At 45.0% G+C, this 26939-nt stretch overlaps 1 protein-coding gene across 3 annotated transcripts; it reads right to left on the bottom strand.

Annotated features, from left to right (window-relative positions):
- Window positions 1–9199: 9199 nt before the first annotated feature.
- On the bottom strand, window positions 9200–26386 carry LOC126545807 (valacyclovir hydrolase-like). 3 transcript variants are annotated; one of them, XM_055061811.1, is made up of 6 exons: window positions 26223–26386; window positions 24824–24885; window positions 18458–18624; window positions 13782–13935; window positions 10958–11213; window positions 9200–9377 (listed from the first exon to the last, which is right to left on the bottom strand). In XM_055061811.1, the coding sequence occupies exons 1-6, from the start codon at window positions 26375–26377 to the stop codon at window positions 9287–9289; spliced, it is 885 nt and encodes a 294-aa protein (XP_054917786.1). In that variant the 5' UTR covers window positions 26378–26386; the 3' UTR covers window positions 9200–9286. The 3 variants fall into 3 exon arrangements, with proteins under 3 accessions (XP_054917786.1, XP_050049768.1, XP_054917787.1); XM_050193811.3 differs by lacking the exon at window positions 24824–24885 and adding an exon at window positions 25925–26022 and having other exon boundaries at window positions 26085–26330; XM_055061812.1 differs by lacking the exons at window positions 24824–24885; window positions 26223–26386 and adding an exon at window positions 21236–21419.
- Window positions 26387–26939: the final 553 nt, after the last annotated feature.

Consider the following 26939-nt stretch of genomic DNA (forward strand, 5'->3'; position numbering starts at 1 on the left):
CAGCTGACTTCGGTGATAGCAGCCAACGGCTGGGACCGCTCGCGGTAGCAAATTGATGTGCAGAAGAGCTTACAGTCAAAGATCATATTCGTCATATCTAGCAGCTACCTTTAGTGCTAACAGCCTCCGCGGGCTGGGACCGCTCGCTGTCGCACATTGATGGACAAAATTGTTTGGTGAGGGACCACCCTCGATAGGTCAGGCCTTCGGTGCTAGCTGCTACCACAGGCGGAGACCGCCCGGTGTTGCACACTGGCCTTGAGGGGACTGTCGTGAAGCTGTGAATAACGTAGCGTTCGTCAGGATCGCCTTCAGCCGGCGTTTCGTAGCGGGCACCTCGCCGAGCAGCAGCAGGATGTCGGTAGTGCAGATGACGTTGTGCGCTGTGTTGTCCCAGATGCCGTGCAGCCCGTTGCTGCGCTGGATGTTCCGCAGCGGGGTAGTCACCTTGGAGAAAATCAGCTCGCCGCGGCTCGTAGAGCCAACGTCCGCCAGCTAAAGATGGCGTCCCGCTGTGTCGCCGAGCTGAAGCGCCACCCGCCTCGCCATGCTGCTGCCCACATTGTTCAGACGCCTTCTGGTCGTCTTCAAAAGTCTCTTCGGGGAGGGGAACCTGGCAGCTCATACGTTGTCTCCTTGCAGCCTGGTTCGCCGTGGTTGACACTTCTGCTGACGAAGCGTTCCTTGCATGGCAGACTGGAAGTGCTCGACGCTTCCTTACGAGTCACGTCATTCTCTCGCTGCCAATGATATATATGATGATGACGCCTTATTCAATGGCACAAACCCCCCTGCAGAGGATAGGCCACGAACCGGGTGGTAAACTGATACGGAAATAAAAATAGATGAAAAATCGGATGCGAAAGGAACCGAAATTAAATGAAATTAAGTTGTGTACAATAAGTTTGTCCGCCTTGCTCGCTGCCAACATCCCGTAGGTCGCACACGACGTTCGTCGTCTTCGCCTCTTGCCGGTTTTCTTTTTCGGAAAAGTTTCGAAAAATGTTTTTTTAAGCAGACATTGTTCCGGGTATTTTATTTGAATGGGCTTAATATATGCGAAGGACGATTCTTAAAGCTTTTGATGGACATGGTATAAATATATTGTCTGTCGGTATCACTCCTTTAGAGTGCGTTCACTGCCCAACAGTAGGTTATTACAAGTGAATTTTTTGTATAGATGTGTTCCTGCACCTCATAAGCAAACGCGTAGTGCGCGCCGATGGACGCGCCACTGGTGGCGGCCTTGCGCAGAACACACGGGAGAGGAGCCAGCCGCGCGCCGTGGTTTGTTGTGTCGTTGATAGTGCTTTTCTGTCTCATTCACGTTTTCAGAGTAAAATAAGCAACACCCTTCGCATGTGTGGGGTGGCGAAAGCTTCAAGGAATGTCGAAGAAAAATTGTTGCAGAGTGGGGGGCTCAAATACCGGCGAAAACGTGCCGGCGATGCGGTTCTAATCATTCCCCGCAAAGCCTCATCAGTGGGAGCAACTGTAGCAAAAATGGATCGTCGCTATGGCGGGAAATTCCTTGTTCTCATCCTTTCCTTTGTCTCGTCGGTGTTTTTTTCCACTCGATCGTAGTTATACGCGTAAGCGACGAAGTTCGTCTGCAGTGCAGCATGCGGTTTAAAAGCATTTCGTTAAACTGCACCTAATCAAACCAAAAATAGGGAACTGGATCTCTGAGAAAACAAGACACCAGGAAGTACTGCTCTGTAGATTAAGAATTGGGCACACCTATAGCACTAACTCGTATATTCTAACTGGAACTCACCCTCCGACATTCACTAGGTTTGGAAGTAGACTTACAGTCCTTCATGTTCTCGTTCAGTGCCCATTATTAGAAGAGGAGAGAAAAAAGTTTTTGCCTTCCTTATACCGTCATAATATACCTTTGCACCTACTCTTCTTTTTAGGCAATGACCCTCTATTTAATTTTAAATCAGTACTCAAGTTCTTAGAAGAAACGTATGCCATAGAAATCATTTGGCCAGGCTATTTGTAGCACAGCCTCTGCTTAGAGGCTGTAGCTGCAATGAAGTCACTTACAGAGCACATGCCTCTCAGCCCTTGCGCTGAAGGGTTCTGCAGAGGCACTGGTGCTGCTATAAATTAACACGTTTTAGTATCTAATCCTTCACAACGTACTTTTAAAACCATAAGACTCACTTTTCATTGACATTATATTAATCGATACATATTTTACACCATTTACAGCGAATATTTTAGGCCAATATACAAGCCCCTCGACTTCCACCATATTCAACTATACTCATTACCATTCATCACCAAGTGTCATGGCGCTCTTTGGCCATTTCTGGCCCTTGCGCTAAGAAACAATATCCATCATCATCGTGATAATGTCACGCTGGGTGAGGAGGAGACGCGCAGCTTCAGACGTGATATAGCGAGTTGGTGAACGTTTGCGAACGTTGGCGCGGCGCCCCTTACGGCGCCGCAAGGAACTACTTTCGTTGTCTGTCGCTGCTTGCGCTGGGTTATCGGATGACAAAAGCTTTGCGCCAGCACGGTTTGCGCTCAAGGAATAAAAGACCTGTAGCCCGTTTTAGGGTACGTATTTTAAGATTTATATTTACGATCACATGCTCTTTATGTGGCAATGAGAGCAAGAAACTGGCGCACTTGAAAGATCAAATGATCTGCAATCCTAGCCAGACGCCTATAGATAGAGCAGACGATCGGCAACCATAACTTTGCGCGCATAGAATACTGCACTTGGTGTTCTCAATGTTTTGACGTAATGAAAAACGAGAATTTGTTCTAGTTTATTATCATGCGCCATAAAAGGGGCCTATCAGAGTATGCGATACATAGCTATTGTGCCCCGCGTCGGGCGGATCCTCTGCATCGCTTCGACAAACCGTCATTTGACATCATACGTGATGTGTCCGGTGTTCAGGGCCGCTGTCACGACGTCCGCCGCCGCCATGGTGAACTTATGACGGTTCTTCGCCAATATGGAGGAAGCCGGAGAGGGATAGAACACTGATGTCCGAGTCTGCATTGGTATCGTCCGGTTGATCCACGGGATTGCGGGACAGGCAGTCAGCGTCTTTATGCATGCGCCGTGATTCATACATAATAGAAAATGTATATTCTTGTAGACGCAAGGCCCAACGTGCAAGTCGTCCAGTTGGGTCCTTCAAAGAGGAGAGCCAGCAGAGGGCGTGATGATCGGTTACGACGCAGAAGCTCCGACCGAAAAGGTACGGCCGAAATTTCGCGACCGCCCATACGAGCGCGAGACATTCTCTCTCAGTAATGGACTAATTTCGCTCGGGCGTGGAAAGAAGGCGGCTTGCGTAAGCGATGACAAGGTCTTGGCCCTGTTGACGCTGAGCGAGGACAGCGCCGATGCCATGACCACTCGCGTCAGTTCGTACTTCAGTGGGCGCAGAAGGGTCAAAGTGGGACAGAATTGGGGAAGTTGTAAGCCGCTCAATCAGGGCAGAGAACGCTTTCTCCTGCAGTGGTCCCCTAGAGAAAGAGACGTCTTTCTTAAGAAGGTCAGTGAGAGGGTGAGCTATGTCGGCAAAATTTTTCACAAATCGCCGGAAATAAGAGCATAAGCCCAGAAAACTACGGACATCGTTTGTTGAACAAGGTACAGGAAAATTTCACACGGCGTGAACTTTCTGTGGATCAGGTTGGATTCCGGCGGCGTTTTTCGAAATGGCCGAGCATGTTAATTTCACGGCGACCGAAATGGCACTTGGAGGAGTTTAGCTGAAGGCCAGCCCTGCGAAACACGGAGAGTATGGTTGTGAGGCGCCGCAGATGGCTCTCAAAGTTCGGTGAAAACACAATCACATCGTCAAGGTAACAGAGGCACGTAGACCACTTCAAGCCGCACAAGAGAGAGTCCATCATGCGCTCGAATGTAGCTGGCGCATTGCATAATCCAAAGGGCATGACTTTAAATTGGTACAGACCGTCCGGTGTGACGAAGGCGGTTTTCTCGCGATCCATCTCATCGACACTAATCTGCCAATAGCCGGAGCGGAGGTCAATTGATGAAAAGTATAGGGATCCGTGAAGGCAGTCAAGAGCTTCATCAATGCAAGGCAGGGGATAAACATCCTTCTTTGTTATCCTGTTGAGGTGACGGTAGTCAACGCAGAAGCGCCACGAGTTGTCTTTTTTCTTTACTAAGACAACCGGTGATGCCCATGGCCGGGCTACTGGAAGGTTCAATGATGTCCTTGTCCATCATCCTGTCTACCTCTTTCTGTATGATGGCCCTTTCTGTTGCGGAGACACGATATGGCCGCCTATGAATGGGGCTGGCGTTACCGGTGTTGATGCGATGCGTGACAACAGATGTCTGGCCAAGTGGACGGTCGTCCAAATCAAAGATGTCCCGATAAGATGACAGGAGGTGACGAAGAGCTGCTGTTTGCTCGGAAGGAAGGTCAGGGGCGATCATCTTAGAAACATCGTCCGTAGGCGTCGAGTACGGAGGAGTGGGTGACAAAGGTCCGTTGGTACGGAGGAAGGATTCAGAAGTCAAAGAAGAAACCTCAAATTCTTCCAAAGGAGTGATATGCGCTATGGCGATACCGTGTGGCAGCACATGTACATGCGACGAAAATCCAAAATTGAGGATGGGCATGCGAGTGCAGTTTTGGCGGATCCGGACTAAGGTGCTCGGCAAGGCAATATGGCGCTACAAAACCACGTCAGTAAGCGGCGACACGACGTACTCGCCATCAGGTACGGGAGGATAGGGCGTCAGGAGGACATTTGTAGCCGCTTGTTGAGACAGCCTTGCAAACTCAGCAGAACATAAGCGGTACGTGTGAAGCACAAGTCGTTGTGTCGGCAGGAAGCGGCAGATCCAACTGTACAACACCTGCGGAGCAGTCAATTTGGGCAGAGTGTTTCGAAAGGAAGTCGAGGCCGAGAATTATGTCGTACGTGCGGACAGTGTTCAAGGACGATAAATAGAACAACGGTATAATGGCCCCGAATGGTCACACGTGTTGTGCACATTCCAAGGACAGGTGAAGTACTCCCATCGGCGACTCGCACAGTGCCCAGTACGGCGGGTGTCAGAACCTTCTTGAGCCTTCGGCGGAGAGCAGCGCTCATAACTGAAAGCTGCGCTCCTGTATCAACGAGAAATCTAACAGGAACGCCATCAACTTCAATGTCCAGTAGGTTTCCACATGTAGGCAGGGTCAACAGAGGATTTGTGGGCCGGGTCGTAGTTGCAGCTTCACCTCCGGGAGCTGCACCGCCTAGTTTCCCAAAGCGAAGCGACCGGTTGCAGAAGGGGACGAAGAGCGGTGAACGAGAGGCGAACGGGACCTACGACCTTGCGGAGACGGGGAGCGGCTAGATCTTGGTGGAGCACTGTCGGCGTTGATGTACCTAGTCGGCGTGTAGGGCGAGAAAGTGCGATTGTCTGGTACTTGGCGGTAGTGACTCGGAGACGACCACCGAGGAGGCGACGACCAGCGGTTGCGGCAATGACGAGCGATGTGTCCAATCCCGGAACAATTAAAGCAGATGGGTTTATCATCCGCTGTGCGCCAGTCAGCTGGGTTGCGACGGGGTGGCGGAAAGCTTTGCGTCTGGGAGCGAGTGGCCGGAGAAATCTGGTAGGTGTCTGTATGGCGGACCGAGCAGAGAGATGGAATGCCCAAACTTGCTATTTCCTCCCGAACGACCGCTTGTATAAGGGAGATAGCGGGCACGCTTTCCCGACAGTCGGGACGAACTGGAGCCGGAGCCATGGCCTCAAGCTCACGGCGAACGATGCGCGTGATATCTTCCGGTCCTGCGGGCTGAACGAACCGCGGCGGGTCTTCGCAAGATGTCGCGGCGGTATTGGGCAATCGGTCGAAAGTTTGAGCGACGCGGCGGCCCTTCGCTTGTTCGAAGCGCCGGCACTCCTTTACAATTGCATCCACAGTGGCACAATCCTTACACATCAGGAGATTGAAGGCATCGTCTGCAATACCTTTCAGTATGTGACCAATCTTGTCTGCCTCGGTCATGTTGTCATCAGCCTTGCGGCAGAGGGCCAGCACATCCTGTATGTACATGACATAGGATTCTGTGGACGTCTGAGCGCGGCACGCAAGTTTTTTTGCTGCCAGCTGACGACCGACAGGTCTGCCAAACAGGTCTCGCATTTTTACTTTGCAGACATCCCAGCTCGTTAGGTCAGCTTCGTGTGTCCTCTTAGATAAAATATCAGGTTTGCTAGCATCATTGTTGGATCCCACCTGTTGTTGTCGCACACTCGCTCGTACATCGTAAGCCAGTCCTCGACGTCGGCGTTGTCCGTGCCACAAAATGTCCCTGGGTCCCGCGGATGAGTGAGGATGACCGTTGGCACGGGCTGCTGAGGCGTTGTCGCTTGTGTCGGTTGATTTGCCATTGTGGCGGCAGGTAGATGACGTCCGCTGCGAAGTTCCGTGATTGTACCCCGCACCTCCACCAAATGTTGCAGGAAGAAAGCAGGCCCACGAGTGTAAAATAATGCATATTTACAACTGAGGATATGGCGTTCACGCAACTGCCAGACTTCGTCTTCCTCTCGTCCAATCCAACTTCTTCCTTCCCTTCACCGTAACAATATGATATGACGACGTGGAAAGGAGGCGAGTTGCGCCTCCTTAAATTATTCTTTCTCCGTGGTCGCGAGTAAGTAACCCATAGGTAACGATGCCGGATTGCTTCGACTTCCGGCTCCCTCAGCTCGGGACCTTCTCGTTGCTGCCGGCATATAGGCTCGGGCACCTGAATGGAAAAGGCTCACTCACACTAGGCCGACCCGACACAGACTTCGGTATGCCGACTGTCGGCGACAGCGCTTTTTACTTTCGTGTAGGCGCCTCTATCACACTGTACCGACGCCGAGCTCTCCGCCGACCGTCGGCAGATTGTCGGCGTCGGTACAGTGCGAAAGAGGCGCTGACACGAAGGGAAAAAAAGATGTCGCCAACAGACCTAAATCGGTGTCGGGCCGGCCTAGTGTGAGTGAGCATAAACGAAGCCGGCGCAGCGCGCGCGCGCGAGACCCTTTCCTGGCCTTTCCCTCCCTGGCGGAAGCGAAACGGCTCTGATTGGTTGCGCGCGCTTGGCGTGAACGCGCGCCTATGCAGCTGGAACCCTTGCTAATCACTAACGTCCTTATTCTATGCACGCTCTCGCGCAGCTGTCAACTCATGCAACCTCCCTTTCCCGCAGCTGCTCCGCTCTCCATGGGAGCAGCTGGGTTTTTTGCGTGACCACGACAACGCCACCGAAACTTGTGAGCCAATACAAGAATTCGCTTCAAAAAAGGAACTGCTGAGGTAATTTAGGGCGTTTTTCGAACTTGTCACTTGAACTTCCTGCAGAATGCCTTAAACAGTTATACAGGATGTTCAACCTGAGGCTGTAATCTTTAAAAATAACTGTTCTGAAATAAACGGATGTTTTTCTTGGAGACAAGCCGTCAGTGCTGGCGACCACATGGTGACGAGTGATAAGCAGTAATTAGTCGCTGGTAACCAAAAATGCAATAATTATTCTTGAAAGTTGTAATTTCAGCGGGCTCATCGTATTTGGGCAGATTGAAGGGAGCTCTCCGTACATGCCATATCAACTTTTGGAACTGGAAAAATGCAATTACCCGCGGAACTGTGGCAGGAAAAATTTCGACTATCAGAGAGCATGAAACCGAAAATGGGAGGCGGCAGCAAGCTCAACGCCGCACCCTTGAGTATACAGGCGTTCTGTCACATCACCCAGTAACGAGTCGCTGTCGCACTGCACTTGCTGCATGCTGCTGGGTTATGTAAGCAAAACGTCACCTCTAGGGTCCGTCCTTGCAATCCTTACCTTATATCGATGATGAAAACAGCTACCGTCAGCCATCATGCAACCTCTGTTCCTGCCCCTCCCCTGTGGTAGGTTAGTCACCTGATAAGGTGCACAGCTGGTTTCCATTGCTGCTTCAACTGTTGCAGCCGTGTCCATGTCGTGGCATCCTTGTTAATTGGGACGCCCAGTATTCTGAGGTGTTCATCTTCCGGTTGGCGAATTTGGTGTACATTTAAGTCGGAGCTTCCATGTTTGTCAAATGTATTCTGATGTAGTGAGTCTTCACCGGCGAGGGCCTCATGCCTGTAGTCTTCCTGATCAATTATGTCCAGTGCGTTTTGCAGCATTATAACTTGTTCAGCTGTGCTTAGCCTATAGGTCTTCCACCGGGTGATATCATCAGCGTACATTGTAAAGCAAAGGTTTTCAACTGCATCTAGTTTCCATGCAATAATAAACAATTCTGGGGTTTTACGTGCCAAAACCGCGATATGATTGTGGGGCACATAGTTGTCAGGAACTCTGGATTAATTTCGACCACCTGGGGTTCTTTAACGTGCACCGAATGCACAGTACATGGGCATTTTTACATTTAATCCCCATCGAAATGGAATGCAGTCGCCGTGGCTGGGATTCCATCTTGCGCTCTCGTGCTTATAAGCACAACGCCATATAGCCACTACGCTACCACTGCGGGTAATGCAATCTTGGCCATGACGAAGTTAGAGTGTAGGGGAGATGGCCGACCCATGTGGAACTTCTACATAGTTGGTGAAGTGCTGAAAGAAGAAGCTGAAATTCATAGGTCGTACAAAGACTGCTGCTACGCATGGCGATGCCACTCGGGTGCTATATCTTGAAAGCAACCTGCAATGTGGACAAAGCATGTGGTTGCAGGGGCCTCACCTTCAAGGCGGTCTGCGATGTGGACAAAGTGTGCCGAGTGCTGATAGCTTTGTAAACGCTGTACTTTCGACGCTTAGTTCGCGTTGAAGCGAAAGACAGTACGAAGGTCAATTCGCTTGCTGCTATTGCTGCGTTTCCTCTCTGCAGTGTTTTGACAGCGAGTTTCCGCGGTCATCGAGCGAGATGTGTTCATGTATACCAATGCACACATGACTGCGTGCTTGTTAATTCAGTTAGTAAGCGAATGTTTACAGATTTATACAGCCGATAAAACTACTATCATTATTTCGTATAGCTGTCCACTAATTTGCTATCACAATCGATGCGTCGCATTTCGGGCAAAACTGCGACCTTTTATTATTTTGCAAGCGACCTTCACCACACTTTTTAAGGCATATATCACTGTTATTTTGTCGACATAGGCAGCAAGTCATGTAAGGCAATTACCAGATAAAAATAAAAATCATCAGTTTATTTGAACCTTTTGCCATGAGGACACAAAATGGCAATCGTGCTAGTTTACCATGATTCAGTCATATCAACTGATTAAAAACTCAGTAACAACTTTGTTGAACTCGTCAGCATACTTGAAGTGCAGATTGTGCTTTCCATCAGGAATCAAATATAGTCTGGAAAAATAATTAAGAAATTAATTATATTCAGTATTTTACTGTAATGAAACAAATGTGTCATGCAAGATACCCCACATCACTTAATATAAGTGGTCAACTTATAATCATATTCTGTTTTCATTGCCAGGTGAAAAAATGATAGCGTGAAAAACTGATAGCGTGGAACCCTACAAAGAAAATTCTGACAGTCCAGACCTCTAAATGGTCAGTATGAGAGTTCTTTTCAGCCTGCAGTCAACTTGGCGATCACAGGCAACATAGCCTGTGCAATTCTGACAGAGTGTACTTCGAGCAAAACTTATCAAGTGTGGTTTGCAAAGTTCAGTGGCTTTTGATAGTTCAGATGTGTTAGTGTTGAGTGTTTCAAAATTATACAGTTAAATGCTATACAGCTAAATGCAATGCGTACAATTTTCCTTATTTTCCTCCTATGCAATGTTTATGTTTATGCACTAAACCATTCTTAAGCTATGCAGAAATGTGAACACTAACTCAGGCAGATGCACACTGTGAGACATAGACACAGCAATGTCATGAAGACAAAAGCAATGTTTAATTGTTGTTGAGGAAAGAATGGGGACGAGAAGTGTGACATATACCTAAATACATTTAAGGATTTTATAGCCCTTGTGTCACAGTGGCACATACCTTTTCTGGGGAAGATATTGGCCAAGAATGGGCACATAACCCAGTGGCCCAAAAACTGGGTAGTGCAAATATAACAAAATTAATAAAATCAAAGAAGCCATTGAGTATTATGTGGTATTCCACGAAGAGGTCTGTGCATTTTAGACATTAAATTTACCGGTTTCATGTTGCGATTAATTGTTACGCAGGTGCTCACTGCCACTACTCTGTCAAAATTAAACCATGCTATTCGGCCCGATTTGAGAACGAACCTGGGGATCGATGCCAATAATGCTTCACATTAAAGATACAGAATTTGTACAGATACAGAAAATACAGAAATCTGTACAGATACAGATTTCTGTGCTTGGCAGTAGCTAACTTCCTGCGTGATTAGGATACACATCTAGAAATGGCGCTTTTGCAAAGTTCTGTACACCAAATACAGCTCAGCCCTTGCTTCTACAAGGGCCGAGCTGCATTGTTTTTAAATAGTACTTTTGCATTTATTTCACATAAATGGCACGAAAACGTATTCAAAGACCTGAACTTTTTAGCAGACATTGCTGTACAGAGGCTGCTCACTGCTTCTTAGCACTCTGAAAGCAAGCACCTGGCTGTGGTCACACAAGGAACATTGGCACCTTCTGTTTCTTGTTTAGAAAGAAGCTTTTACTACAGCTCTTGGCCAAGAAATGGCACTAAAATTTTTACGACATCCAAAAGGTGACAAACAAACATTTTTTTAAGCACCATGAGCAACACAGGACACCAGTGGATAAAGGAAGCCGTAATATTCTCTTAGCTTTTTCCCCCCACGATCCTTGTACCCAAAGGCCCTCCCACAGCAAACATTTTACAGAACAATGTTTTAATCTTCACACTGTTGAAAAAAAAAAAAGTGACAATGGCACGAGCAGAAATTGAACACAATTAGTGGGTGCTCTTACTTTGCTTTTGCAATGTGTTGCAACAAGTAGAGAGCATGATGCATTGGCACCAGTGGGTCCTTGCCTCCTTGCACTACCAGTGTTGGGCACCTTATTAGTGGCAGCTCCTTGCGGCACACTTCACCATGGTTTTTGTGCAGTAGGTCCTGGTAAAAGTCGCAGTATCTGGACCACAGCTGGCGAAAGTGCTCAGTCCCGTACATAGCTTCCATCGGTGCCCGCATCTTTTCACTCCATTTGTCGATGTTCTTGGTGGCTGAAACAGCATCATGGCAGCTTTTGAGCTGACAAGCAAGTAAACTTACAAAAGACAGCTCATATGAAAAGTGACAGGCTCAGAGTTACCTAGTTAGTACAATCTAAATGGCTAGAAATAACATGCATCACCCAACACAGGGACAGTGGTTTGGATCAGGCTGTGCTAAGAGGTTAAGACTCACATGTAGCAAGCAGTTCCTAGGTTTATTCTCACGATATTGACATGTGTACTCATATTTATCGGGCGACCACGTTTCGCCGCCTAACAAATCTTATCGCGCAGCGCGGGACGCGCCTGCATGTATCCGAAGTTCCTGGAAAGTTATCGATGCTTGTATCCGCTGTCTGTTGTCGCCGAACCTTGTGTTATCCGATTTGATTGCCTGACGCGAATGGTGTAGAACTTTGTGGAAGGCACGCGGGTCCCAACGATTAGTCTGGAACATTCAAAAGCCGACGCGCTTGATCCGCTGATCAGATTTTCGACGATCGCCGACCGTGTTCGCCACTATCGTTGTGCTATAAGTGTAGCCTGTTTTGTGGGCACAGGTTCGCCCAATAAAAGTTAGTTTTGTCATTCACAGTATTGCTACTGTGTTCTTCAACGTCACCACCACGTGACAATATCTAGCAAATTATGCTTGTTTCTGAGTACAGATATCAAAGCTTCAACTTGTAAACTTATATTATGATGCTGCTAGTGAAGCCTGCAACAGTTTGAACTTCTTTACTGATAGCTTGAATGGTCAAAGTGCAAGTGTAATGAATGCATAACCAATTGCAAGCACAACAGTTGGAAGTTTAAACATGTAATGTACTTTGTTACCCTCCAATAGTACATAAAAATAAGGTCCCTTCTTCCAGTAGAATCCTGGGATTTCTTTACTGCTTCTTGTGTACCAGACAGTCGTTCTAGATGGATGTTAAAATATCAAATTGTAGTTTTCAAAGCTTCCATTTAACAAGACAGATGCTTTGACAGTGAAATGCCAAATATAGAAATAAAAGTCTGTTATTCTTAATGAATAAAGGCAGAAAAAGAATTTTAAATAATTTTGGCAATTAAATTTCCCTGAAACACTGATTTGAAAATCAGCTGTTCTATATCCGTGTTCATTAGCAGTTCACCTCGCATTTGTAACAAATTTAAGTGTGCATGTGTGCTAGAAGGGTGCTGAAATGTTCTTGGCTTACTCAAAAGATGATGTAGTGTCATGAAACTTTCAGAATATTCAGCGCACTCGCTAAGAAATTCAATGCCTTTACCATGTCATTTTTGCAAAAACTTAGACCATCTAAAGAAGTTTTCAATGCTGGTTACTGAAATACTGCAATGTTGTTCCTAATGCTGGGCAGTACCTAAAGTGAAAGGTGACACACAGTGCTAACAACCAGTTTTTATTTTGTATCAACTGCAATATATATATATATATATATATATATATATATAAATAACACAATGCACTAACAAGAAGTTGCAGTTTTGCCCCAAAAGGCAACACATTGACTGCATTAGCAAATTAGTAGACAGCTGTACGAAATAAGGATAGTAGTTTTATCAGCCGTATGAAGTTGCAAACATGCGCTTACCAACTAAATTAACAAGCATGGTGTCACGCATGCACAGGCAAACATGAACACACCTCACTCGAAGACCGCGCACACACGCTGTCAAAATGCTGGCGTGAGGAAGTTCGGCAGCAGCAGTGAGCAAATTGACCTTCGCGCTGCCTCTCGCTTCAACGCGAATTCAGCGGCGAGAACACAACGCACATGAAGCTATCAGCACTCAGCGAGCGACTAGACTCTGTAGCCATCGCAGATCGCTTTCAATATAGGGCTCGCATGCCCGCACACAGCCACGCCATACACAGCCGCTGCAGGAGTAGAACGACGCCCCCCTCCTCCACCGATGCCTTGAGTGCGATGGAAGACTGAGCACTTCTTTCCCTCCTCTATCCCCTGCACGAGCGAGATCGAGCCACCATCCTCGGCTCACAATCGCACGCTTTCACTCACTCGCATCATATGGTGCGCGGCTGAGATGTTATCGCACTTGGACTTTACGTAGGACATTATGGCGACACTGACAGCGGAGGCGGCGGAGGAAATGCGCTTGGCATGTCCATATAATTGCTATCACAATAAAACAATGTTAGTGATTCATGTGTCAGCATGCCCTCCATATCACATTTATTATTTGTCAAACAAGTGACAGCCCTCACAGAGCAGTGAATTTCTCGATACTGTTTCGCTTGTGCATTATGTTACTCCTACAGACCGCAGTCAATAAGCAATAAAGATTGCTTGTTAGTATAAGTGATGTGCATATTGTTTTTCACTCTATTCTTAGTGCTTTTTTCCACTTCTACCTCACCATGACAATGATCAGTAGGTACATTAAGCTATGACTCAGCTGCTTCACCTTTCAGCAGCATTCATTCATTTGCTGCTGGGTTTGTGTAAGCAAAAGCTGTTCCTGTAATATAGATGAGAGTTAAATTTGACACATACATGCATGCACGCATGCACACACACAAAGTGAAAATGAAGTAATTGCTCTCACCTTCGAGAAGCTGGACATCATGCTCATTGACAAAAGCATTACCTCCAAACGCAACAAGTTTCTGAATGCGCTCTGGGTACATGGCTGCTAGTATCATGCCAGTGTTTGCACCATCACTCCAACCAACGACAGAATATTGTTTGTGGCCCAGTTTCTGCAAACAGCAACATTGATGTTAATTTATTGCAAAAAAAAATTTTAATATACAAGAAATTTTTGCTCAGCTTACCATTACCCTTACTTAGCATGACTCAAGATACACCAGCACAAACACATGCGGTTGCAGATGCATTATGCATGTGTGAATTCTTCTCTTTGTCCTGATGATTGGGTACTAGCGCTGAGTTACTCTACAAGCCGTGTCTGACTGACTAATCCAAAATGTTTTTGTAAAGCAAATCACTAATATGTCTCACAGTTAACAAGTATCACAAGATGTTATAGGAACCACAATATTCCTTCAAATACTGCAGTTCGTGCCTTTCATGTTTCTATTCATTAAGAAAAATGTATTCAGGAATATTTTGCAAAGCAATAGTGATCACGAGAGTATTAGAGCAAGCACCATTTCTCGTGAACAGCTTATCTCAGAGGCTAATGTATTGAAATATGTGTGGAGGAAATAGAAATAGGTCTTACACACTAGTGTCACATTGCATGTGAGCATTACTGTATTTGATAGCTGAAAGCCCTTTACAAACTACACACAAAGTTTGAAATATGGGAGTCTATGGAAAGCAATACAATTTGGAGGGGTTTTTTTTGCAGTTAAAAATTATTTATGAAATAACAGTATTAATCTGCAATAGTCCAGGGATTTTAAAAAGTTCAAAGACTCTGCTTTCAGCTCGTCATGACAGTGTCCTCTTAAAGCAACATAAAGTTGTACCAAAATTGCTGCCTTCATAACACAGCCACAACAAAATCAAATGCCAAATCATAACTACAGTTGGACCTCATTATAGTGAAACAGCATCCAATACAACAATACCTTCGTGACATCTAATATTCGGTACACACCCGTATTGCCAAGAAACATATATTTGCTTTGTTATATCCGAAAATTTATTACATCTGCATTTGTTATATTTAGCTTCAGTTGTATATGCATAGTGCGCACTGATGGACATGCCAGTGGTGGCATCTTTGCTAAGTGCACTCGAGAAAGGAGGTAGCCGCCTGTCGTAATTTTCTGCATCGTTGCTCGTGCTTCTCTGTTTGATTCATGTTTTCGGGACGAAATAAGCAACAGCCATCGCATATGTGTTATGGCCTAAGCTTTATGGCATGTTTAAGAACTATTGTTGCATGGTAGAGTGCTCAAGTACCTATAAAAACTTGCCAGCGACACGGTTCTAACCATTCCCAACGAGGCTTTATCAGTGGGAGAAATGGCAACAATCGATCGTCACTATTAGGTGGGAAATTTTTTGTTCTCGTGCTTTCTTCTGTCATCCCGGTGTTTGTTGCACTCACGTTTCCATGGGAGCAACGAAGTTGGTCACAGCTTACCCATGTTTTGGTCTGGTTTGCACACAATGCAGCATGCAGGTTAAGGGCATTTTGCTTAGGTGCTGAATGCCATTTGCCGTTTCAACTGTTTGCCACTTCTTTACCGTGTTGCTCTAGCAGGACTGTAGTGCATCCCTTTGTGTGTTAAAGCTGCCGAGGCTTGCAAGGACTGATTTTGTTGGTTTTATGTGGCTCGCTGAATCGTCACGCCAACTGTCACATAGTTCATGTTTTTGTATCTATTTTATGCATGCCTTCGCAATTGCTGAATAGTTACTAGTTGCTTCATACAGAATTGTGGATTTTTTTTTAAATACAAGGTTTTTGCATCGCCTCATTTGTAAGGGGCCTAAATTACGCTGTTTATCAGAATGACTGCAGGCAAACGCTTCTTTAACAGCTTTATTCTTTTCGCCCGAGGACATCTTTGATGTTGTAGTTGCTGGGGAAATGTGTTAGAAAAAACGTACCTCAGGGCAAGGACTATTGTTAGCTGCTACATATGGTATTGCCATTTCATTTTTGCTGAAATGTTCGTGTCAGGTTTGTGAAGTCATTACACCTTAACGCTGTCTAAGCAGACTTACCAAGCAAAGTGATTTCTTTGTTTCACAGCAGAGTGCCTTTTTTGCATGTGTATTTCATACTCAATTGAATTCTTTCTTATCATCTTTTGCGGCGTAGGAGTACAATGCCAATGTTGCACAAGAGTAAAGTCGGCCTTGCTGCCAGCGCTATCTACCTTGGCCGGCACTGCTCTACATTTAAATATATTGCATGTGTTCTCTCTTCCATACCATTAAGAAAAAAGAAATACTCAAAAGTTGGTGACACTTTAGCTTTGTAAATTCCCAAGCTGGTCACTAAGCAAATTTCAAATTGTAAGAACTGCTGCGGGAAAGGCAGTTTGCCGATATACGCAGTGTAATCGCATCGGCGGTGCAGGGCTAACTAGTGCTTTTATTCACCCATGCATGTTATGGTTATGTAGAATATATTTTAAAAAAACTATGAAGACATTGCAATAGTCAAGAAAGCTAAGTGGTTACTTAGCACAAGCTCCACTTCGTATAACTGGGCTTCATTGCGCTTGTATACGAGGCGCATGTCACACATAACATTGTCTATATATCTGCTCTTATAAAGACCCACGCCTTTCCTGCAGCTGTCACTGGCGAAGTAGCAGGCTGGCACCCGAAAAAAAGAAAAATCCCGGCTTCAGCCATCCTTACTGCAAGATGTTGTTGCCTGCTACTTTATCCCGAGCGTACTTTCGAAAGCGCTCTCTAGGAGGCCGTCAGTGGCACCTCTATAGGCGGTGCACTGTGCGTATAAGCCTACTGGTGAGCTGGAGTGTTCAGTTAAAAAGTGGCTTCACATTTTTTAATATGAATGGAGATCGAACTTGCTGATAAGATGAACAAGCCTTGGCTATTGAGCCAAGGTTGGGACTATAGTTGGTTGCACATGTTGAAGTCAACACACTACTGGGCCAAAAGAACATTAAATATGCAAAAGACTTGCCTGTTGCCGTGTTGTGTGTGTCTTTTTGTATGTTCTTATGGCTTAGAGCATTTAACTTCGGGTTCGCTGGTTCAATTTGAACATGTGGTGCGTGTTTATTCACATCACACAGCTGAGCTTACTGGCTGCACATGGTGCTCTACACACTGTTAGTGTGATCACAAGAATTTCCAATACTATTAAAGCTCACGGGCTACCGCATGATGGTGAAGTGGCCCTGCAACACTTTTAAAAGTAGGTATCGACAATCCCAGTGTATGAAGGGGCATCTCTTCCAAGAAATTTCTCCTGCAAGAATTTGTTAGACATCATGTACCAGCATATTTATAAAAAGTAATATGAATTCCTATTGAAGATTTACTTTTTGTTCTGTTCTTCCTAGCACCCTCATATCCACAATATTCCACTGTAAAGGCCTTCCAACGACCAGGCTGCTTTGTAGCATTTTCTTATCTTTTTTATTTAATTTCACATTGCAGTTTTCTTTCACCAAGTTTTTCATAAAAACTGCTGTGATGCTAAAGCTAGAGCTGGATGCAGTGAAAATAAAGATTAATTTAGTGTGACAAAGCGCATACCTAATGTCTATAACGTCATCTGCTTGTGATGATAGCAAAGGCACTATACTTCTAGCTGCAGATTGTGATATTAAAGTGTTCTGAAAAATGTCTTTACCATTGACAATTCTGCTGTTAGATGCTAAAGATGCGCTTCAATACTTGTGAGCAATGCGCTATGCGCTACCACATGCCTTGTAGCTGCTACAATGCTACACAATTTTTATGCAGCCATTCTTGAACATTCATGCTTGTTTCTGAGTTTAATGCAGGTGATTTCATGCCTCACAACAGCATTGACTGCAACAGGATGCCTTTGTTTTAAGCATTTGCTTTCCCTGCCACTGTGCTCGCTGCTGGTAATAGCTCCTGTTATTTGCGAGCTGACACTAACTGCTTGTGAGGTGTGAAGGAATGCTGCTAATACACATTATGCCCCTTTGATATCGGACACCCAAAAACGATGGTATGGATGTGAACAAGTCACAGGGAAGGAGAAGCAATTTCCAGGGAGACAGCAGACATGTTTTGTCTGTATACATATTGCGGTTCACAATATACTGAGCTACTGGAGACATCTGCATGAGTGGTAATGCTGAGGTGCCAATTTGTGGCACAGGGTTTAACCATAGAGGGCATAAACCTATTACTGCAGTGACCAGCCATATTATATTTAACTGCTGGTGTAAAGGGATGGCAGTGACATAATTGTTACATGCACTCCATTTTTATTTTTTCTGTTGACGAAAACAACTATGTCACAGAAAAATAGTTTGAACGCATTACAGTCGGACAAAGTACCACAAGATGTGGCTACCAGTCTTGCTACTGCCATGCATGGCTACAGGTAACCTGATGTTCTGCAAACGGTAATATGTTTATGGAGAAGCTAAAACTTTATTGTCAGTTTACTGCTGCACGTGGATGAGCAACAGTTTACATAAGATGTTCCTGGCAACATTAGCTAACAAAGGGGCAGAAATCTTTAGCATCATCAACAACCTTGCCAAGCTCCTTTAAAGTCAAGTGCCTTGACAAGTACATTTACACAAAAAAGAATAATCAGAATAATGATGAACTTACATGCAAGACTGCAGCTAACACTCGAGCATCTCTATGATAAAAATCAACAGGAAAAGTTCGCTCTGGTGGTCGGCTGAAGCCATAACCAGGAGGATCCCATGCAATTATTGTGAACAACTGTTTGTTAAGCTTTTCAAGTTGAGGTGCAAAGTCCGTGCGGGTGGAACCTGGAGGAGGATACAAACAAAGGTGACTTGTGTATACTCTTGTTCTCAAGATGGCAGTTACAGCTGCACATGATAAACATATTTCTGAAGGAATCTAAAATAATTCTACACAATTAAAATGTGCCTATTAATGTTCTTCTGCAGGATTTCTTGAACTTTTGCCTGCTAAATGACTTTTCTTGATGACATTAGGATTAACAAACAAATCTGCAACTATTGTTATTGCAATGTTTACTGCCATTAAGAATGCACGTGTGGCAGCAACTTTATGTATAACAACATTAAGGAACTTCAGAAGGGATGAGCAGCTGACTAATGTGTTAACAATGGCTGCCTCAAGCTTTGCTGTTTTCAGGCAAAGCTTGTATTGCCTCACTTGTGTTGGCATCGGTGTTGGTGTTGCCGTACAAAAAAACTCAAGCCGCGCGAAAATAAAAATTGCTTGTCAGGCTACGGATTCGAACCACCGACCTCCGGGTTGTGAGACTACCATGCTAACTGATTCAGCCACTGTTGGTTCATCATACACACCCTTTAAAGCGGGGTTTTGTATGCATGAAGAAGTAAACGCAGCGCAAGGCACCAGCCAATCACAGGCGTCCCCTCTCTCTGGAGGAGGGAAAGGGTGTGATCATGTGTTCGCTTGCCTCACGCCCGCCGTTTCCCGCCAGTTCAGGCCCGGCAGTTCGATAGGGAGGCTGCGTTTGGTTTGTTCTGCCAAAGAGCAGGCTGTGTTAAAGGAACGGCAGTGGGTGCAGGCCGTGCATCATGCATTCGGCTGAAGTACAGGTGGTGTTTCATGAATGCCACCAGGAACTCGCTTGAGAACGGACTCGTTGTCGACATGCCAACCTCGCCGTGAGGTAGTGTGAAGCCGAGCCATTACGACAACAAAGAGCCATGGATACTGAGCTTCGCTTGCACCCCTCTTTGCAGTAGCGGAAGCGTGGTCAATTTTTTTTAAGTAAGCACTCTTAAAATTTTCAGGCTGTTTTTAATAATTCTACCCTTTAAAATGCCAAATATTACACAGAAATATTGAAATGGGTTTAAGATATTGGGACATGAATTGCAAAGCTTTTTTGCTTTGGTGAAGACAAAATTTTTAAACTTCTTTTTTAGGTATGCAGCTGAAAGTTTTTTCAACTTATTTTAGGTACCACTGTGTTTTCTTCTGAACCAAAACAAGAACTGTGGCTGTGATCACACCTTCAAAAAGTATTTTCTAAGATTGAGGCTCAAATTTCGACAAGTCTTCTCTTGGACAAACTTATCAATAAACACAAGCTCTTTAATAAACAAGCTTCTTTTGGTTCAGTAGGTGCGACAGATATTTGGGAACCAATCATAGATAATTTTTTTCCCCAGCATGCAACTGTTGTGAAAGTGTTTTCTATGTCCACAAATATGTGGTTTTGAGAAAAACACAAAGTAAAATTTTCATTCCAGAGAAGTCAAGCCAGAATGCCTTTTGCAGTGTAATTTTCAATAATTTTACTTCTGATTGCCTCTCGAAACTGTTTCTTTCACATGCTTACAGGTCTTTGCCTTCCACTTGTTCATTTTCGGCAGAGAGCCTGAAGCATGCATTGGTGATTTTATCGTCTGTCCTGCTCTGCACCGTATCGTAAAACCCTCCTTGTGTGAAACCGAAGGCCTCATACTTTTATAGCATTATTCCCATTTGTTACGATAACTAATGGCACTATATGCAGAAATTTTCAGTTTCCTCAAACAAATGTGACAAGTCAAATTCTTCAGAGACTGGTATGTGTTCTGGGTTCGCTTACTGAGGCGCTTTATGCCAAGCTAAAGTGCATATTTCTTTTCACAATGTGCTTGTAAAAGAAAAACAAAACAGTTGAGAGGTTTCAAGAAACAAAAAATTATGACATTCGCAAGCAGAATGGTGATAACTAGTGATAACCAATGACCCACTATGATTGCTTAGTGGCTTTGGTGTTGCACTGCCAAGCACGAGGTCGCAGGATCAAATCTCTGCAACGGCAGCCGCATTTCAATGGGGAGTGAAATGCGAAAACACCTGTGTTCCTAATAAATTTAGACGCATGTTAAGGAACGCCAGGTCGTTGAAATTTATGCGGAGTCCCCCCCTACGGCGTGCCTCATAATCAGATTGTGGATTTAGCACATAAAACCCCATAATTTAATTTAATTTAGTGATAACCAATGGCAAAATAAACGTAAACAAACATTTTCCACCAAAACTACTGCAGTATTGTGTGTGTGTGCGTGCAAGCATATTGCAATTCCCACAGGGAATTTGTACGAGGTGGAAATACAGATAGACAATTATTTTACATATAAGTAGCAAAAGCCAACATAAGCCAAAATTGTAGAAGACAAAAATGAACTTAAAGCAACGAATGACATAACATGCTATAATATCTCCTTGCGGCATATACTGAATTAATGCAAACATTTAAATGAACAAGCATATTTATCATATTGCTAAATTCTTACACAAAGAGCAGTTTTTAAGCTTTTTTTAAAGAAATAATAATGCAGGAAATCACAATCTGACTTTTTTTCCGTTAAATGAAGGTCCTAGGGTTCTAAACCCTAAAAAAAGTTTGGCATAGACACTTACGACTGCTTACGTGTGGGAATGCGAAAGCATTATGGTCACTTTGGTGAAATGTTTTCTTCTGCTCGTTCCTTTTCCGCACAAGCCCTCGCCTGTGTTTTAAATGGGCCTTGGGAAGGCCCCAATGAAAATGCGCCAAGCGTCTCAACGTGCTTGCCTGCAACAAGTTCATAACTCGAAGGACCGCTCAGTGGCATTCAACTGGACGTTAATGCTTTTTATTTTATACACTAATGACGTGATGGCAACTCCTACCCATTGACTGCGTTGTCACATACCCAACAACGCATGCACTAGGCCACACATTTAGCCAGCCAGATGGCTGCGACGTGACGTGCGCAATGACGCATGCACCAGGCACACATTTAATGAACCAGAACCGTGGAGCCGCCGGGGAAGTGTGCTCGTCTCACACCCCGGAGGCCCGAGTTCAATTCCCGCCCAGACCAAAATTTTAATATTCTTTTCGAAGGAATTAATTTAGTTCATTTACACAAACCTCCGTGAGAAATTTCATGCGAATTCGAGTATTTTTTTATGTGGTTTCGCTCCTTGCCATTCGCCATTTTTTGTGCTATCATTCGGTCATGCCGCCGACTAAATGCCGGATTTTTGCCTAATGGGTCATATAATGCTTTTGCTTTAAATATAGTGACAAGCCTCAGAGCACTGTTAACAGTACAATGGCTTTTCTACAGCCAGTTTCAGTCTCATTTTCCAGGATACTGGGTCGAGACATCACGACAGTATCCTCCTGGGAAATGAGACTGAAACTAGCTGTAGAAACAATATTATACCAAATTATTAACAGTGCTCTGAGGCTTGTGACAATTTTTTTTCTAGGATTTAGAGGTCCAGGACCTTCATTTAATGCAAAAAATAAAGAGGTCTAAAATATCATGTCAGTACCCTTTTAATTTAAGACTATAAATGACATTGACCTCACCTGTTGGGCATGGGTAATGAATAATTTGGCAGGAAAAAAGCCTAATAGCATATCATGTTTCAGAAACTAGACTTTCCTAAATCTGCATAAGTGAAGAACTACATCTCTACAGTTTAATGTGCGGTGCAAACTTCCAGCATGTTCAATTAAATTAAGAAAGGACCATTTTGTAACATCTTACAATTTATGCCTCCTTAAGAAAAAATTTTTTGTACTTCGGCAGCCTTACAAGGTACTACAAAATTTTGTGGGAAAGTGTATGCTGATCTTCTTTGTCAGGCAGTGAAATAAATGGTAACCATTAAAACACATTACCAATACAGCATCATGTGAAATCCGTGACCTGTTGTGAACTCTAATACAAAAGAATTGGGCTACATTTATACAGCCCCCAAGAAATCAAACAAGCAGCAAAAATATTTGCACAAATTGAGGATGTGACAGTCTAAGGCCATAACAGTTCATGGAAGGGGTGCTTGCTGAGCCTCTAGGGCTAGCAATTTAGCTTTAGTAAAGGCTAGAACTTGGCAAAACAAGAGAAGAATGGTGTGCTCTCACATTAAAAAATGAAAATAATTTTAGAAGTTTAATATCTTCACATGACTCATTCTACATTATAATACAAATCAAATAGTGTTTGTTAAGGAATTTATATTCAATAAGAAAATTCACTATTTGAAATTGTCGAACATTTGTTTTGCTCTAACACATCTGATAACACTTACTGTAGCCTTCGGAGAGAGAGATGAATGCAAGTGAGGACTGTTCTGAGTCATTCTGCTGCCGGAGAGCGGCGAATGCTGTGCAGATGCACTAGTTCCTGAGCAAATGTATGGGGAAGGTAACGTCTCAATAACTTCAGTTATTCAAAGAATACCTTGATTTTAGGTAGCCTATATACAAATTTGTCTTGATTTGGGCAAAGCAATTTATTATTTGGTCAGTCTCACCATACTTGCATGGATACCATTTAAGACAATGTGTAATGCTATAGTATCATATTTTGTGCATCTGGTGCATCTGGTGACATGTTGTTTCCTTGTTACATTAACCCCATAAGTGTTTGGATGAGCTCCGCTTGTTGATGCAATCCTGGTTAATTTTGCTTTGGACGAGCTCAGCACGCTAATGGCGATAATCCCATCTTCAAGACAATTTGAACAGGCTGAGCACATCCACTTGGTTTTTTTTTCTTCTGCTGCACGGATGGGTGCAGTGCCAGCGTTCAAAAATGGTGGTTCGTTCAGTCTTTTAATGTGTTCGCATTCTTAGGGTGCTTCACGCACTTTTGGTGCGCTTTCCAGGGGCTCCAATCTATGTGCTCCAGATGCGCATCGATTGTTGTGTTCACTGAAGGAGCAAAATATGACGCTGTAGCATTATGTATTATGTGTTATGTATGTATGCATGCATGTGTACATTCATCTAACCATTTTCCCACCTATTTAGGTCACTGTGTAGTCCGTGGTCAAATGGTTTGGGGCCATAGGGCACCGGGCTGCTGTGCTTAGGTGACAGGGTTCGAAATCAACCAAACTGGGTCACTGAGTATATGGCAACGTATGTGCCACTTCTCAACAAGCCTTTTCCATGCCAACATGGGTCGCTTTAGATGTGGGACTAGTTGGCAATGCTGTTCGAAGAAACCATTTTATGGTGACTTGGAGCACTGCGTATGTGCCACTCGGTGAATCTCTTTGATGCCAGCTTGGGTCACTGGGTATGTGCCAGTAGGTGTGTGCCGCTCTTCAATGAACGCCTTCGACGCCAACTTGGGCAACTAGGTATGTGCCACTGGGAATGTGCTGCTTTACAATGATGAAAAGAATTCCTTAAATTTCTTCGATGCTGAGTGGAATCGAATCTCCGTCACAAGGGTTGTTCCTCAAAGACAGCAGCCCGACGCATTAGCAGGCTGCGCCACAAATGCATTGGGTATGTGCCGCTCTTCAATGAACCTCTCGCCAACTTGGGTGACTGAGTATGTGCCACTGAGTGTGTCGCAAGCGAGGGAACAATTATCAGCATTTGCAGGCACTGGCACACCATGCGTCTCGTCTCGGAGGCTGTGCGTGAACTTTTTGGCAGCGCCATTAGATGGCGCAGCATGTCGAGAAAGAAACACGAGATGCATTACTCAGCATTCGCACACACCCACACAACATGCATATGGAAGGCCACGTGCAGGCTTCCTGGTTGCGGCACTAGATAGTGCTGAGACAAACAAAAGAGGAATCCCACTGCAGTACACACCTCATATGTAACTTGTTTTGACTGTGGCGATTTGTTGTGTCGCTATATTGATTCAATGCTAAACACATTACTGTCAATAGTCATCATGAGATGGTTTCCACCGCTTTTTGTTTCCCCATCCGCACTGCATGTGCAATTTTGCAGAGCTCAGCACCTCCAAATACTGAAAAATCGCACACACGAGAGGGCTGATAGCATACTTGCTGCACCTGCAAATTGGCAAGTGTTAAATCACAAGCAAACTAGCACCAAAGAGTTTTTAGATTTTAACCTTTTTCAAGAGCAATTTTTGTGTTGGGAGGAAGGAGGAGGAGCCTTTATAAAGGACAAATAATTCATGGCACTAGACTGAACACTACTACTGTGCTGTACACGTGAACTGAACTACTTACTTAGCCACCAACTCTGTATGTAAGTGGTCCTTTCTCCATCTCCTTGACTATATCCTCTCCCCCTATATTGCAATTGTAATTTATTTTGCATAAGAGTAAGTCTGCGCTTGGTGACATGCTAGGCAAAACAGGTAGGCAAGAACCATGGTGCATGAGTGCCTGCAAGGCTGCCATCCAGTGCAGAAAAAAAAAGGGACGAATGCATACATAATGACAGGAGTGAGAGTATGGATTGAGAGGGAAGTAGAGTGGAAAACAAAGAAGGAAGGATGATGCCATAATTAAAGGACAGAAGTGAGATGTGATAGAGATGACGATGATCTAGTGAGGAGAAAATAGCGACTCCCTGACGGAGGGATGCGGAGTAGCAGTAAAGGAATACGGGTAGGATCAGGGGGGCGGGGGATGAAGCACAATGTTATGATAGACCTTGAAACACAAGACGTGTGAATGCCTTGGCGAATTCCCGGAACTCTGCAGGTGTGGTGGACAGGGGATGACGTAGGGCAACAGGGATGGATAGAAAATCCTTAATGGAAGCAGAGAGCAGAGACTCGCGGTGCCTGGTTGTCCTGCTGTGAAGTGGCTCGGCTCGTCCGGATCTCTTGCCGACGTACACTGAGGCTGACAGCTGGCAGTCGCGGAGGTAACTATCGAGGCGGCTGCAGAGCACGTGGACTGTGAATGCCTTGACGCTCATTCAGAGACAACCAGCCCAAAGATGCTAGGCGTGCACGGTATGGCCTTCCTGCCTTGTCGTGAGCCCGAGCGCAAATATTTCACGAAGCCCGGCGCTGGACGCCATCGATCAAGTCAGTCAATTATATGGCCTTAGCGAGGGTACCAGACAACGCAGCAACATTCAAGCAGAGGAAGGACATGCGGTGTAGAAGAATCGTAGCGCCGCAGGACCGTAGTGAATTTGTGGCACGATACGAAGCCAAATGTGCGCCGAGCTTTAGCGACGACGCCGGCAACGTGAAGTCCTTCACTCTCATACCCCTTCCCGTCACGCCGCTTCAGTTACATAGTTACAGTGCGGCCAGCAGGAATCTTGTTCTCTTTTGCCGAAGAAAACAACCAACTACTACTGCTACTCACCAATCGCACCGGGTAGCAAGACGACCGGACGAGGCCCATTACCAACAATTTCCACGTGAATTTTGTAATCTAGAGCATCTACATAAATACGACGAGGTCTGGAAAGAAAACGGGACTCATGAGGTGATACCCAAACGAACCATATAAATTAACCACTTACTTGGACGTGATAGCTGGCTTCAACGAAGTGGAATATCTAGCGAAACTACACCAGTAGGGCTGCAGTCTAAGTAAAGGACACGACAACACGGCTTTTGGGAAAGCGAAAAATGGGCGCATTGTTGTCAGAAACACTCACGTTACTAGCTGACAAGAAACGAAGACAGCAGGAATAGTTAAAACGGAGTAAGCAATAAAGACGACCTCAACATGCCATTGATGCCATAACCAGGGATTAGCCGCTGCCAAAGCAGCCGACGTGGCCGAAGCCAAGCCAGTTCTAGTCATGCACATATATCGCAGCCTCCCTCATCACTCTGCACTCTTAGGCAAAGTTACACCCTTTGGATTGCCTCTTCTGCCACACAACAATCGTTATCTGCCTTGATGCGTTTCCTTTCTTTAACGCTGCGAGCCCGGTACTTTCCAGTAACGAACGGCACGCGCGTTATCAGCATAGAACAGTTTACACCCTTTGGATTGCCCCTTCTGATAACGCGCGTGCCGTTCGTTACTGGAAAGTTCCGGGCCCGCAGCGTTAAAGAAAGGAAACGCATCAAGGCAGATAACGATTATTGTTGTGTGGCAGAAGGGGCAAGCCAAAGGGTGTAACTTTGCTTAATAGTGTAAAAGCAGTTGCACCCTTTGGGGTGTATATTTGTCCCACAACGATAATCGTCATCTGTCTTGCCCGCGTTTCCTTTCTTTAACGCTGCGAGCCCGGTACTTCCCAGTCACGAACGGCATGCGCGTTATCAGTGTGACGCAGCATTCTCGACAGGAAAGTAGCGAGCGCCGAGTTTTCAAGAAAGGAAACGAAAGCAAGGCAGATGACGATTATCGTTGTGGGACAAAT

Source organism: Dermacentor andersoni, chromosome 1 (assembly GCF_023375885.2).
Source record: "Dermacentor andersoni chromosome 1, qqDerAnde1_hic_scaffold, whole genome shotgun sequence".
NCBI lineage: Eukaryota > Metazoa > Arthropoda > Arachnida > Ixodida > Ixodidae > Dermacentor > Dermacentor andersoni.